Genomic DNA, 15,435 nt, shown 5'->3' on the forward strand with positions numbered 1-15,435 from the left:
TGGGTCTTTTTGGGCCGACGTGGTAATTGCTGGTGGGAACACACCGGCACTCCCCCAGAGCTTGTGTGTTCCCCACTAGACATCCAAAGCCTTACCTCCCCAAATCAGACAGCTGGCACCCTTCGTTTCTGAAGTTGGTTGCATCTAGTTGGAAAGTGGGAGAGAACAGCTCTCGGGAATGTGGAGAAGAATATCTTGAATAGATCCAGACCCAGGCTGGCTTTGTGATTTATTTTCCTTGTGTTTTGGGTTTGCCGGCATTCTCCTCAGCTTACATCACCTGGGGCTTCTCTCCTTTTTTCTGACTTTTCTCCCCCCCCCCCCCCCCCGGCCTTTTTTTAGTTAAAGGTTTGAACTGAAGTTACGTGGGATCTGAATTCATCTATGAAACCATCTGAACCGAACTTGTGCAGAGTAAATTGACCCCATGTTCTGCCTCTTGCCTTTACCATGTCCACTGGTCACAGGCAAAAATGTCAGTCCTGTAGTGCATTTGAAGCCTCACAGAATTGTCTGCTATCTTTTAAATCTCCTTGACACGCTGGAAACCCAAGGTGGAGGAAAAGGGAAAATAGAAAGTATAAGCTGGCCTTGGTTTTTTAAGTAGTTGTTCAGTTATCTTTAAAAAAAACCACAAAAACAAAAACCCATTCTCTCAATTCCTTATGATGGATGCTCTTATTTAAATGTTCATCCAAACTCGGGTCACTAAAACATTGCTAGCTTTCTGAGAGGCCCTTAACTGATTTGAAAGCAGTCTTGTTTAGGCCCTGTAGTTTGGCCATGCCTTCCACTGGAAAGGGGTTACTATAATTAGCACAGTCCTTTTCAAAATGCATCTTTCCAAAATGGCAGTTAAACTATTTTGGAGCTGGATTGGAAATGTTGCTCTGGGAAGTTGGTGTCTTCAATGGACTTAGAATCCCCAAGGGCCCCTCAGGAAATGGGCCTTCGGATGGCCCCTCATGGCCCGCGCTAGCTGCTCTGTGTGGGATCCCTCCCTGTGGCTGTCTTTGTGTCCAGGCCTTTGCTTCTTTGCCATATGGGTGGAGCATAGTGTGGGTTTTGAATTTTATTCCTTTAGAGCACTTATGGGTTATCCTCCCCTCCCCCTTTCCTGAGTAAAAGATGTTTTCTCCATTATGTTCCCATTTGCTGCTTCCGTCCCTGCTCACCATAGAGTGTTCATAGCAGAGCCCCAGGCACCTGGGGCTGGCTTCTCCCCTAGCATTGGAACAAATTAAAAGCTGCCCCCAAGTGCAGCAAATGAGGGTGGTTAATTAACTAAGAATGTGACACCCTAAGGCCACAGCATTGGCATTTTATAGTTTTTAAGTAATAGGCCACAAACAAGTATTCTTAATTGTAAGCTCATTAAATATCAAACCAGGTATAGTAGCTAAAAGCTTTGGATTGTTTACTGAAAAACAGCTTGCAAAACCATTCACCAGCTTTGTAAGTTGCTCACCATGTTCTCGTAGTGCAAGTCCTGATTCTAAGCCCATAACTCACCCTGTCACGCAAGGCTAGGTCCTCTTGGGTTCTTGGTCTGCATTCCCTAGTTTCATCATGTATTCATTCATTCAGGCAGAAAACTAATATATATCAAGGGCTGGCTATGGGCCAGGGCCGGACTGTGGTGCAAGCTTGGAGAAGGATGAGGGAGTAGGGGGCCGCCCTGGTCACTTTGCCTCTAGTCTCTTCCCATCTGATGCAGCCTGAGCACTTACCAGTGATGGGGGTCACTGGGTTGCCCAGTTCCCACCAAGACCATTCCTTAGTCTGGTGGTTAGTGCCTCTGTCACCTTGCCCTGACCTTTCCACCCATCTGCCAGACCCCCCAGGTTTGGATGCTGGTCATATCTGGAGATGCCCCTTCCTGTGAGCGTTCCCCTGTCTACCTCACGTACTCCCACGCTGCACAGCTCTTTGCTTATTAGGGCAGGAATCTTCCCAGGAATGGTAACATAACTATTTCAATGTGTCATGTGCTGTGCAGAATACTTGATAACATGTCTTCTCATGCAGTTCCACACCGAACTTTTCCAAGAAGTTTTATTCAAACACTTTAATAGCTCACGAAAACGAGGCTCAGGAAAGTTTGGAAGCTTGTCTAAGGTCCTACAGCCTGAAAGGGGGAGGTTTGAACACACATGTACAACTCCAAAGCCCATCCTGTTAACCACTCCTCCACTCCAGATATGCCCCAGGCTAGCCCTCAAAAGCGTGCATCCAGGATGGCAGAATCTGAAGCAACAGCTTGATGGGTCAGTGTTTCATGTCTGCCTACAGCCGGGGTGGGATAGAGGGCTGTGACAAGTGATCGATCAGTCTGCCCTGGGTGTGGGAAGGGGAAAATGACAACACGCAGCACATGTGTGACACTGAGATCCGTTTCATCCATATTGCAGCTAAAGTATATGTATGTGTTAGCTTTCAATTACTGCTGTAACAAACTGTCACGATTTAGTGACTTAAAACAGCACGAATTCATTATCTTATAGTTGTTGGAGTCAGAGTTCCAAGATGAGTCTTATGTGGGGTTGAAAATCAAGGTGTTGATAGGACTGGCTCCTTCTGGAGGCTCTAGGGAGAACCCTTTTCTGCCTTTTATAGCATCTAGAGGTGCCTATGTTCCTTGGCTTATGAGCCCCTTCTATCCCCATCTTCAAAACCAGTAGTGTAGCATCTTTAAATCAATGTCTGCCTCACTGCCTTCTGCTTCTGTGGCCATATCTCCTTCTCTGATCTTCCTGTATCCCACTTACAAGGACCTGTGTGATAACATTGAGCTCATCAACATACTTTCTCCATCTCAGGTTCCTTAAACTTAATTGCATCTTCACAGTCCTTTTTGCTGTGTGCAGTAACCGCATGGGTCCTGAGGACCTGTTGTTTTGTGGGGGCTGGTATTCTGTCTACCACAAAGCATAAAGAAAACAGTAGTGCTCTGTGGGCTAGTCTAGGCACACCGTTTCTCCTGTGGTTTCTGAGGGCTCCGGAGCAGCGGGAGCATTTGGGTGCGAAGCAAGGACAGCCTGATGGAGCATCTGTCTAATGGCATGTGCTCAGAAGCCATGCCCTGGATGACTGCCAAGAGTGACAGATCTCCCAGTGCACACAGGAACTGGTACTTCTGATGGAGTTGAGCTCTGTGCTCTATTGCCTCTGAACTCAAGGATGAGGCTTAGTCACAGGGTCTTTTGGTCTCTGCTTTTTGTGTGGAATTAGAATGACCGTTTTGCATGAGCGTTAACAGAAGTGCCAGGCCAGTCAGGTTGTGAGGGTGGGTTACTGTACTCTCATCGGGTGAATATGCAAGCACATCTGTGTGTCAGGAACACTGTGTGATGGAGCTAGACGGACTAAGGCAGAAGCCCATGGGAGGAGCAGGTCTTGGCTGGTACGAAGGGCATTCTGGGATACAGAAGTGCTCCTGAACTTGTGCTGAGCAGTAATGCAGTGCCTGGAGGAGTTTGGCAGGTGGGGAGGGGAGCGGCTGAGAAGACAGGCAGGAGCCACATCGGGAATGTTCTAGGAGGGACAGGGAGCTACTGGTGGGCTTGGAGCAGAGGAATGAGGGCAGAATTGCACATTAGGAGATCACTTTGGTGGCCAAAGCCCCTGAGATTAGGACCCAGTTCTGGTCGATGACCAAAAGTGCCCAGCCCTGCAGGGGTGGGGTCAAGGTGGAATGCCCTGTGGGTAGTGAATCGATGCTGTATGCAAGCCTCACTGTCCTTTGAGGCCACGCTCACTGGGCCCTCTTCTGAACAGCTCTGCATACAGCACAGACCTTATTTGGAAGGATTTAGGTTCTTGTCTGCAAGATATAACACATCTCACGATATTGGGCTTCTTTCCACAATGCAAGCTCATCGCAAGTGCCCAGTACATACCTGTTAAAAACATGCTGCAGCAGGAGCCCCTGACCAGTTCAGTCAGTAGAGCATGTGACTCTTGATCTCAGGGTTGTAAGTAGGAGCCCCACATTGGAGGTAGAGATTACTTTAAAATAAAATCTTTAAAAAAAGAAAAAAAAACGTGCTGCGATGGAAATACGAGGAGAACAAGAACAAAGTGAAAAGCTGCTAGTCCTACAAGTAAGGTGACTAGTCACTGGTCACTAGAGTTCTACAGACCTCAAAGCATGCTATTAAGTGAAATGCATTTGCTTTTTGGAAAGTGCTTCCTCTACATGGCTTCACGTGGTCCTCCTCAAACTCCTGTCCCAGGGGAGAGTCATGCAAATTATCTTTTTAGGAAAATAGTTGAGGACACTCCAACCCGGTGGAGTGAAGAGGTTTGCCCTTGGTCACCAGCAGGAGGATGGAAGGATTAAGATACCTACCTTGGCCTGTAGATGTTTGCCTTCCGTGATGCTCCCTTTTCCTCTCCCTTGTAGTCCGGTTACCCTTCCTTCTTTCAAGCTTCTGGTGTATGCTGTCCTCACCCTTGAATCATCCTTTGTGAGGTGCTACCTCATGGCATGGTAGCAAAGGTGCTACCTTATGGCATTTCATAAGCTGTATGTTTATTTATGGCCGGCTCTTCACCTAGTTGCACCCTCCTTGTATGCCACGCTGAGGGTTCCTGGAGAGTCAAGGTATGGTTTGAAATTTGTCTATATACCTTGCATGTGATCCACATACCCAACTAGTCTCCTTTGAAGGAATGAACTACTGTGCTCCTGAGGACAGGACCAGTGGCTGTTTTCCTCACCACTATACCTAGCATGATGTCTAGCTCATAATAGTAATTAATGGTAAGTGATTTTATATCTCGGGGGTTTTTAAGGGAGAAAGGTGTGGTTTGGGGCATTTCCTAAGGGTTTTGGAGAGAGTGCATTTTCTCCTGCCTGGTTGTGTCTGTCTGGGCTTGACCATCTGGAAGTTGGGCAGACTCTTGTGGCAAATTAGAGGCCTTGTCCCTAAGGATTTATGGAGGCATTTAGGATTTTAATAAGAAAACAACCCTTTCCAAAGTGTTTTAGCTCAGGGGAGGAATTCTGGAATCTTGTGTATATGGGAAAAGGAGGATGGAAACAGGAAAGCTGGAGGAGGAAGGTGAATCAGGAAGAAAGGGAGCCTCCGTAGATCATGGGCTAGTGTACCATGTTGATTTAGATTTTGTTACTGCTTATTTCTCACTTGAATTAGAAGTGTGTGTGTGTGTGTGTGTGTGTGTGTGTCCCTTTCTGCACAGCTGTGCTTTCCTAAGGTCCATGTTTATCTGAGCTCAAGGATACGGTTTCAGTGGGCATGCCTGGCTTCAGGATAAAAAGCGTGAACATGTCTGCAGCATATGGATATGATGGGGTTGTGGCCTGAGACCCTGGGCTCCATCAGAAGTATTCTGCACATCGTGTCTCAGTGTGACAATTGCCCATTAAATACCGGGCTGCCAGCATATGGTTTTCCCCAACATCCCCTTTGTTAAGTGGAAACTTTAGCTGTGTGGTTAGAATATTTTCCCATCATTTAGCATTTCAGAATTAACTGTTTTTGGAGACTTCTGCAATTAATGCTGAATGGCACATTTGCAGATTATTACAGAAACAGTTAAACCAGAGTCGGCAGGTCTGTAGCTGCTCTTTCCCATGATGGATAAGTGGTGGGTTAGGAAAAGGCTGGGCAACGGGAGGAATCCGGTGCTCCCTCTGTGGATGCTGTAATTAAAGTGGGGAGTCTGGCGGAGTTGTTATCCCTGCTATTAAGAGTGCAGATGGCTAACGGCCACATCACCAAGAGTTAAGAGTTAGAGTTAGCCCTTTTAAAGTCTTTTTTCTTTTTCTTTTATGACCCACCCTATATATTCCAAGCATAGGTATGGATACAGTGAAGAATTTTCTCATTAAAAGTAATGGCTTATTCCCACACTCATTCCCAGTCTTGGAATGAGAAACCTGTTTCCTTAGACTTGAGGAATTGCCTATCTGTCGTGGCTTAATAGAGCTTTTGGACGAGAGTGTCTGGTAGGCGAATTTTATAACCAATCAGTGCTCAAAGCAGATCCAAGTGGAAGGGCTCCAGCTGGCAGCTCATGATCTCTCTCCCAATTTTACTGTTAATGAATTATTATTTAACCCCCAAACACGGAACAGCATGCTCCTCTTGTCTTAGGGAAGTACGTTCTCATGATGCTGTCGGCCTGGCAGTAGGAATCTCCTGGGCTGGAGGGAGGTTGGCAGTCAGTGGGGGAAAAGAGGCACAGAGTGGGCGGGAAGAGTGGTAGATACTGCTCAGCGACTGGCATGACCCTGGGTCTTTGTTATCTTGTGTACATTTTGACTCCAAGGGATCTGTGCTGGAAAAGCAAATTGGCTTTTCTCCTCATCATGTTCTCTTGTTTTCCCACAGGGAGTGGGGCCGGCCAGCAGAAACAGTGGGCTGCACAACATCACCTTCAGATATGACAGTAAGTAACTGGCTTCACCGCTGAAGAATGGGCCCCGTTCAGTGATCTAAAGCTCACACAGTCATGCTCAATCAAGGACACTTGAGGTCCTAGGGTTGAGGAATTTTCTGAACCTGCTCAGGTTTATCAATAGAGCTAAAGCAGCTGGCTGAGTCTCCATTAAGTCACTCAAGTATTTGGGAGCCTGGATAGGTCAAGTGCCCTCCATAGTGTTGGGAGAAATTTTGGATGGAGGGAGACCTCCCTGATTTCTTCAGGATGTAGTCATGTCCTTAAGAACTAAGGCAGATGTCTGTAGGGCCCAGCATGGGACAAAGCTACTCAAGTGCAAGATGCTAGGGAGTAGCAGGGACTGTCTGGTCTGAAGGGGGCACTGGCTTCTCTCCATTCCAGCTCACGGTGGCCTTGAAATTCCCCGAGTGTGGCCAGATGTGATTTCGAAGAAGAGTAAGAAATTTGCATTTTTTGTCTAACCATTTTTTAATACTGTCATCTATTTAAAATTTTTCACACACATAGAGTGGGCCAAGTGAACGTTGCCCCAGATTTGCCCAAGGGTCTCCAGTTGGCCATCTCTGACTTCGCCTGGATTCCAGCTCTGGTTCCCTACCTGTCAGCTGTGAGCTGTGGCAGGTGATTTGACTTCAAGCCTCAGCTTTCACATCATATAAAATAAAGATTAGGTTCTTCCTCGGCATCATTTTGAGGGTTAAATGAGGTAATGCTTTTAACTGCTTAACTCAGTGGCTGGCCTACGATGTGCACTCAGTAATTGATATCTGTTAATATTAGAAGTCATTCCAACCAGAATTGGAATACAGCATCTTTTTGGCCCTTTCTCTCAAGGAAGTGTGACTTAATCTGTCTGAATTGTTTCCTAAGGGCAGGGTGGGGTGCTTTTTCTGATTAAGCATATAGAATCTCCCCTCAGCAAATGCTGCATGCCTGAGAAGGTAATTATATGGAATTGTGAGCATTTTAGCCTTATGAGCCATAATTTATATGTAAAAACGTTAACAAGAGGGAGCTTGACTCCTATTTAAGTGACTCCTGACATTTGATTCATCTCTTGGAGAGGGTTGTGAATCCATGTAAATAATGGGTGTAGGTCACAGTGAGGCCTTTGAAATGATCACTGCTAGAGCAAGATTTTTGAGGTCATGTATACAATCTAACAATTTTAAGATACAAATATGTGTGTCAAATTTATGCCCACAGTTGCTGACGTGAGTATTTTAAGTTAACCAATGAGGACTTACATTTGAAACAGACATTTCAAGTTAGTGGTGGGTGCCTGTTCTGGGTAAATGCTGTAATGCTAATGAAAGATTTGCAAGTTCAGGACACTTAATTCAGCTAAGTAAAGACATGTGTAAGAGATCTCTCTTTGAGCTACAAAGTTAATTTCTAATATATGCTCTTGGTCCTGGCAGATCTTGTATTACATTCAATAGTTCAAAATTTTCCGGTCAGCTGCAAACAAGTATTTGCAGCTCTAATTTAATACGGGGTTTTGTGAAAGAGGATCTGTACCTGTAAAACTTAAAAGTATCTATTGTTTTCTTCATGGGACTAAACATTTGGCCCACATGCCTGATGCCTGTCTCTTAGTCATTTCTTTCTTTCTTACTCTTCAGCATTTAATTAGAATTTAATTCGCAACTTGAATTGACTCCTGAGACATCTGAAGCTCGGTTGCATTTTGGCAAAATGTCATTTGGGCATAGTTTTTTGGTAACCAGAATCCAAAATGTTAGAGTTGCTAATAATTGGATCCAGGTTTGTGTAAAAAATTTATTCATTGTTTTCCATTGAAAAGATATTTCTTTCTCTCTTCCACAAGGAAGTTTCTGTTCTTGCTCAGTTGACTGGTTACTCATTCTGTTTGAAAGAGCTGAGAGCCAATGATCAGGTTTTCACCAAAAGGGTTAAACTACAAAATCTTATATTTCTGCTCTTTTGCCATTTGATGTTACAAAGAAAGGTAATGTCTTGCCATTAAGTCAAAACCGAATCTCCTAGGTCTCTACGCCTCCTTTCATTTTGCATTTCTCGTTTCTTCTTTGGGCTCTGAGTGGTAATGCCTGAGTAGGTTGTAATACATTTTCTTAATTCTTTGACTTTATATTTGCATAATTATATTTATAGAAACCTGGAGAGTGCTAATTTTGGCATTAGGAATGAACAAAGGAAAAAAAAACCATGATTTGCTCTTGTTTTTGTGCATCTTTTCCTAACAGCTGTTTAAGTCAGAGGTTTCGAAAAATGAAAAATGCTTGAAATTGACAGGTCTGATGGTTTTTTGTTTTTGTTTTTGTTTTTTTTAATATTGGGAAGCTTGTTTCAGCCAGGGATTTTTTCAGGCTAACCACTTCTGATTCAGAATTTACTATAGTCGTAATCTCTGTGCTGAGGCTAGAATGGCAAGAGCCCTTCATGAGCCAGGCTGCTTTCTGTCCAGACCCAGGGCTGGTCAGCAGCGGAATCCTAAGCCACCCAGCTGGCCTCTTAACTGCAAAACGTTTCCTCATTTGTACAATGTGGGTGTTAAACCAGATGTTTAAAGAAACATTTTTTTCTATTCTAAAATTCTCTTCTGCACCCAGAGAACATATGTTGTACGCTTCAAGAGTCAATTTTCATTAGAAGTAGAATTTGGTTTTATTAATTATTAACATCTTTTCAAAAGAAGTAATATTGAAATGTAGAGGTGGCTGCTTTTTAAGCAGATGGAGTTTCCGGAAGGGGGTGCAGTTAGGCAAGAAAGCAGGGCACAAAGCTCTGTGAGGGATGGGAGTTACCCGAGTCGGGGGGGGGGGGCGGTGCATTGTGGTGCATGTGTTTTGAATTTTAGTAAGAAATTTTAAAAGGACTTATGTTATATGCACATTAAAAGGCTTGGAAGCATGTCCTTTAGAAGTTGATAGTAGTTATCTCCATGGTGGGAAGGTATGGATGACTTCTATAGTTTCCTTACGTTCTTTTATAATTTTCAAGTATCGAGGGAAGGTTTTTAGTCATAAAGATGGGAAATGCATGCTACGGTGCACAGCAGGGGCACTGGGAGTGCAGCAGACTCACTGAGCCTAGAAAATAACCCCTTACTGCTTCACCTCAAAGAAAAACACCCCAACTTTGGAGGGGTAATGAGTAGTTTTGGACATTAGATGGAACTGAGGACCTTTTGCAGCAGATACCAAAGAGAGTTTTCAAGTTTAACCATTGAGAAAGAAATGGAGATGAAGCAGCATAAAAATTGTGAGTTGGGGTACCTGGGAGTTGTTAAGTATCTGACTCTTGGTTTGGGCTCAGGTCATGATCTCACAGTTTTTGAGTTCGAACCATGCATTGGGCTTTGTACTGATGGTGTGGAGCCTGCTTGGGAATCTCTCTCTTCCTCTGTCTCTGCCCCTCCCCTGCTCACTCGCTCGCGCGCGCGCTCTCTCTCTCAACGTAAATAAATAAAAACCTTAAAAAAATTGCCGAGGAGGGCCGATGGTTCTCCCCTGCATCAGTGGCCAGAACAGCCCACGGTCATTGTCTGGAGTCCCATGCTGAGTCTGGCTGGAAGCTTCTGGCAGCTTTTTAGGATTCTGTAGACTTTGAAGATGTGTTTAGCAATACCAGGTGTCACAGTTGCTCACGTGGTAGTGGCCACATTGACACCTGGCTGCAAGTAATGTCCTCAGGCAAAATCAGAGAATCGGGTCTTCATTGGCTGAGTAATGTGGAACTCTTTGGGTTTGGTGGGCATTGTGGATGTCTTGGATTAACACATGGTGTTTTCCCTTTGCGACGCCAGTTAACACTGGAGGTGCTTCACTCATCAGGAAGTCAGTTAGTACCTTTTGCAGGTACTAATTGGATTGTTTCAACTGTCTTGCTGTGCGCCCCTCCCCCATGAGTCTTACCCTATTACTTCCTTTCCCTGCTCACTTTGCCTCCAGGTTTCTTCTAAAAACAAGCCCCAGTATTTAGCCATTGGTTTTGCTTCAGATCACTCTCTAATGCTGAAAACTGATGGAAGTAATGTAAATAATTCTTGATTTAGGTAAGATGTCTTAACAGTAAAAAAAAAAAAAAAAGTTAATGCCAGATACATAGTCCAACTCCAGACTGTATATGATCCTCCCCTAATGCTGTCCTCTATAGAAGTTAACTTGTGGGGGGTGGTGGTGGGGTGGTGGTGATGCTATAAATAAATTCCACGACTGCATCTTACAGTTTCCCAAATAGTCACACTTTACTGTCATATTTGGGCTTTTGAGGCACACATCTTTAAACAGAATGGCTTTGGCTGCCTCCGGATGGCTCTGTGTAATTTGAGAAGATGAACCTGGGAATAAAAAATTGTAAAATTTAAAGTTTTAATCTAACTGTTTTTGTTCTCACAACTGTCTAGACTGCACCACTTACTTGAATCCAGTGGGGAAGCACGTGATTGCTGATGCCCAGAACATCACCATCAGTCAGTATGCTTGCCATGAGCAAGTGGCAGTCACCATTCTTTGGTCCCCAGGGGCCCTTGGTAAGTGGTCAAAATGGAGCCCAGCATGTGGCCTGTGTGGGTGGTGACCAGTGCAAGGGTCCCAGTGTGACAACCTGCAGGGGCCAGGCAGGTCTTGACATGCGTGTAGCTTAGGTGTGCTTGGGCACAGATATGCTTCCTGCTTCATTGCATGCACTTCCTGGGCATGTACAGAGCTTAATACTGTACCCCATGGCTCATCTTTTGTTCCCTTGGCTGTTACTGAGAGAGATGTGGGTTTGAAGAATAATAGTGTATGGCAATAAATTGTGCTGAGGCCTTAGCCTTTGGGTCTAAGCAGTAGCCAGGGGACAGGTGACCTGTCCAAGGGCATAATGGCTTTAGCGTCCAGCATTGCCCATCTGTATGCCCACATGGATATCCGGGCACAGCACTGGCACGTGTTGTGAGTTTACAGGAATATCTCAGGGCTCGTAAGAATCCATAAAATCAATAATTTAAGAAAAATGTTTTTTTTTTTTTTTTGAGAGAGCAAACAGGGGAAGGGCAAAGAGAGAGGGGACAGAGAATCTAAGATGGGCTCCATGCTGACAGCAGCAAGCCCGATGCATGGCTTGAAGTCACTAACCGTGAGATCATGACCTGAGTCGAAGTCGGATGCTCAACTGACTGAGCCACCCAAGTGACTCTAAAGTCAATAGTTTTTAAATCTTGGCAACTAACTGAATTTATGTAAACTGTGTGGGCTGAAAAAAATTCAAAATGAAGAAACAGAAAAAAAGCAAACCCACATTATCTGGTCAGATTCAGATTAGGGCCGAATTTGCTTGTCCTCTTTAATGAGTTGATGATATAAGAGAGGATGGGACAGCTGGGTGGGGGACATGGTCAGAGCCCATTTGTTCAGATGGGCCTGGGTGTGAACCCAGATTCTACCTGCCACAAGAGGCTGCTAAGCCTTGCTGAGCCCTGGCTTCCCCATCTGTGATGTGAAGATGACTGACAGCCTCCTGGTTTTTGTAAAATTTCCACACACGCGCACGCACGCAGTATTTCTAGAAAGGGTTCTTTTATTTTTTAAGTTTTTATTAAATAATCTGGGTACCCAGCGTGGAGCTCAAACTCATGACCACTGAGATCAAGAGTCATCCAACTGTGTCAGCCAGCCATCTCTAGAAAGAGCTCTTAAAATTTAAAACAGTGGCTATTGGGACACATGGCTGGCTCAGTTGGTAGAGCATGCAACTCTTGATCTCAGTTGTGAGTTCAAGTCCCATGTTGGATGTAGAGATTACTTAAAATCTTTAGGGGCACCTGGGTGGCTCAGCTGATTGAGTGTCCAATTCTTGATTTTGGCTCAGCTCATGATCCCAGGGTGGTGGGATCCAGCCCTGCATTGGGCTCTGCACTGAGCCTGGAGCCTGCTTGAGATTCTTTCTCTCCTTCTGCCCCTCTCCTCTGCTGTGCTCCCTCCCTCTCTCTCAAATAAAAAAAGCATAATAACAAAATCTTTAAGAAGAAAAAAAAATGGCTACTGTTATCATCATCAAAACCTGGTCCTCAAACCTGTTTCTTTGACATTGCCACTGAATCTTAGAATTAAAAAAAAGAAGAAGAAATCTGGATAAGGGAAAAGTAACATAAAGTCTGGATTTCTTAATCTGAACAGGATAATTCTCAGAAAAACCAGACTGCAGGAGAGGTGAGTGCAGAGTGAGGGAGGAAGGATTAGATCCATGGGCCTGACTCATTTATCCGTGTAAATACTGCTGGGTCTGAACCCAGTGGGTTTTCCAAAAATAACATTATCTTAACATTTAAAGATAAAAACATTCTCTGTGGATCAACAGGAAGTGGTCATTCCATGTAAGGCTATACGGTTGAGGGGTTGGCCTGACAAATTGCAGTCTCCTTTAGAATGCAAGTAAGGGATGGAAGCTAGGTGGTTGGAAAACTAACAGGTGGAGCAGTGAGGGCAGAATGTGGTGCTTTTCCTGAATGACGATTTGTGGGTGGACAGGTTCTATCTGTTTCTATCAGGTTCTATCAAGGAAACTCCTGGGGAGCCTGGGTGATTTAGTGGGTTGAGTGTCCAACTTCGGCTCAGGCCATGATCTCTTGGTTCGTGAGTTTGAGCCCCGCGTTGGGCTCAAACCGTCAGTGCGGAGCCTGCTTCAGATCTTCTGTCTCCCTCTCTCCCTGCCCCTCCACCACTTGTGTTCTCTCTTAAAAATAAATATACATTAAAAAAAAAAGACTCCTTGGGTGACAGAAAAGCATATGGGTTAAGAGCACCAGCTTAGAAGGGTGTCCAACTTCAACTGAGGCATGATCTCACGGTTCGTGGGTTTGAGCCCCACATCGGGTGCTGTGCTGACAGCTCAGAGCCTGGAGCCTGCTTTGGATTCTGTGTCTCCCTCTCTCTCTGCCTGTCCCCTATTCGTGCTCTGTCTCTGTCTCTCAAAAATAAACAAACGTTAAAAAAAAAAAGCGTACCAGCTTAGAGCCAGACATTCCTGGGTTTGAATCCCACATCTGCCATTTAATTCCTGTGTGATCCCGGATAAGTCAGTCACTGTCTCTGTACCTATGTCCTCATTTGTAAAATGAGGACAATACCTTCCTCCCATGGATGCCAGGAGGATTAATGAGTTTTAAATGATGAGAAGGAATAAATACGTCCCTTCATGGGAAGTTGCTCGGTAAAGTTGTTAAACGTGTAACTAAAAGGAATTCAGAGCGTTGTGATAAAGGCGTTAAGGTTTACATTTGCTGCTTTTACCCCCACCTGCCAGACTTGGCATAGTGGTTTTTCACACTAACCTCTTAAAAATTAGAACTAGGGGCTCCTGGGTGGCTCAGTTGGTTAAGCATCTGACCCTTTTTAAAAAAAAATTTTTTTTTAACATTTATTTATTTTGGAGGGGGGGGGAGAGAGAGAGAGAGAGAGAACGGGGGAGGGGCAGAGAGAGAGGGAGACACAGAATCGGAAGCAAGCTTCAGGCTCTGAGCTGTCAGCACAGAGCCCGACGTAAGGCTCGAACTCCCGAGCCGTGAGATCATGACCCAGGCCGAAGTCGGACCCTTAACTGACTGAGCCACCCCGGTGTCCCAAGCATTTGACTCTTGATTTTGGCTCAGATCATGATCTCACAGTTTGTGGGATCGAGCCTCGCGTCGGGCTCTGTGCTGACAACATGGAGCCTGCTTGGGATTCTCTGTCTCTGTCTCTGTGTCTGTCTCTCTCTCTCTGCCCCGACTTGTGTTCTCCCTCTAAATAAATAAACTTGAAAAAACATTTAAAAAATAAATAAAAATAAGGACTAGAACCACCTACTCCTACCTCAGCTGATGAATTTTATGAAACTGTGAGGTGCGCAGTCTTTAATTATATGAATCATCCAGCTTTTGTTAAACAGGAGTTCTAGGGACATGACATGAATTAAATCTTAGTTGCTGGTCAGAGACTGTGGCTCCTGTTGTGTCTGAATCTTGGGCTGTGGGTCAGGTGGCTCTCACCCCCCACAGGAAGCTTTAAACTTGAAATACAGTACAGCAGAGTCAGTGCCTGCACACTGTACCCCGTGACCCCTGAAAATGTGAAGCTCTAATTGTAACTCCTTTGCCCTACTCACCGTAAAATACGTGTTCTTCATCAAATAATTATAGGATTAAAGAACCTTTTCGAAAAAGATTTCCCTGTCCTTTGCCATCGGTACTTTTTCCACCTGGTTAATTGCATCCTATGTCATTACTTCTGCCCCGGGAGGGGAAGGGTTGAAATTGTCTCCTTGTCTAGTGTTCAGAAAGAATGCGAAATCAATACCGGGCCAATTGAGGCCGGCTTTGGGGATCTCCAGCTGCAGTCGGACCGCTCCAGTCTCCAAATGACGAAGAGCACTGGTACTGGCTCTTGTGATCAGCGGAGCTTAATCCTCAGGTGGCGGGGGGCTGGGCCGGGCATCTTTCAGTGGCACTGTGGGCGTCTCGGGGCCTCTGAGGGCTGTATGAAGAGCGCACACTGGGCAGCCCTTGGGTGTCTGCCTTTCAGGCATGATTAGAGCAAGAACTTTGTAAATCACATGGGCGTTCTGAGCTATTTAATTCCAAACCTAGAAACCCCTTGGGTGTAGACACACACTTTGTTGGGAATTTTGTGCATTACTTGGATGAACCATGCCAGCAAAATATAGGACGAAAACTTAAAGCAGAAACATGGTTTACGGGAGTCCCTAGTCAGCATTGGGAATTACCATCAGCTGAATACACTCTGTGTCAGGACCTAGAAATTGTGTATTCCACTGTAGACTTTTAGGATCAGTTGTGACTTGAGTCTATATATTTGAACCCTAATGTCACAGAGGCAATGGGCATTTGTGAAGTAGCTGGCTGGATTAGAGCTAATTAATTAGTAATGATGGGATGGAGACAATCACCTGGCCTGTATCAGAGGAATGCGGGGTATGTGGTTTTCCTTTCTGTAAGACTCAGATGTGCTAGCCAAAGTAAGAATTCCTTTACCTCCGTTG

General features: G+C 44.9%; 1 protein-coding gene across 2 annotated transcripts in view; it reads left to right on the forward strand.

Annotated features, from left to right (window-relative positions):
- IL17RD (interleukin 17 receptor D) overlaps positions 1–15,435 on the forward strand; it is a 70,761-nt gene that overhangs the window by 34,554 nt on the left and 20,772 nt on the right. For both annotated transcript variants that reach the window (XM_027039035.2, XM_027039036.2), the window contains exons 2-3: positions 6,360–6,417; positions 10,820–10,945. In XM_027039035.2, coding sequence (XP_026894836.2) covers positions 6,360–6,417; positions 10,820–10,945 — 184 coding nt within the window. The remainder of the gene's footprint in view (positions 1–6,359; positions 6,418–10,819; positions 10,946–15,435) is intronic.

Source organism: Acinonyx jubatus, chromosome A2 (assembly GCF_027475565.1).
Source record: "Acinonyx jubatus isolate Ajub_Pintada_27869175 chromosome A2, VMU_Ajub_asm_v1.0, whole genome shotgun sequence".
NCBI lineage: Eukaryota > Metazoa > Chordata > Mammalia > Carnivora > Felidae > Acinonyx > Acinonyx jubatus.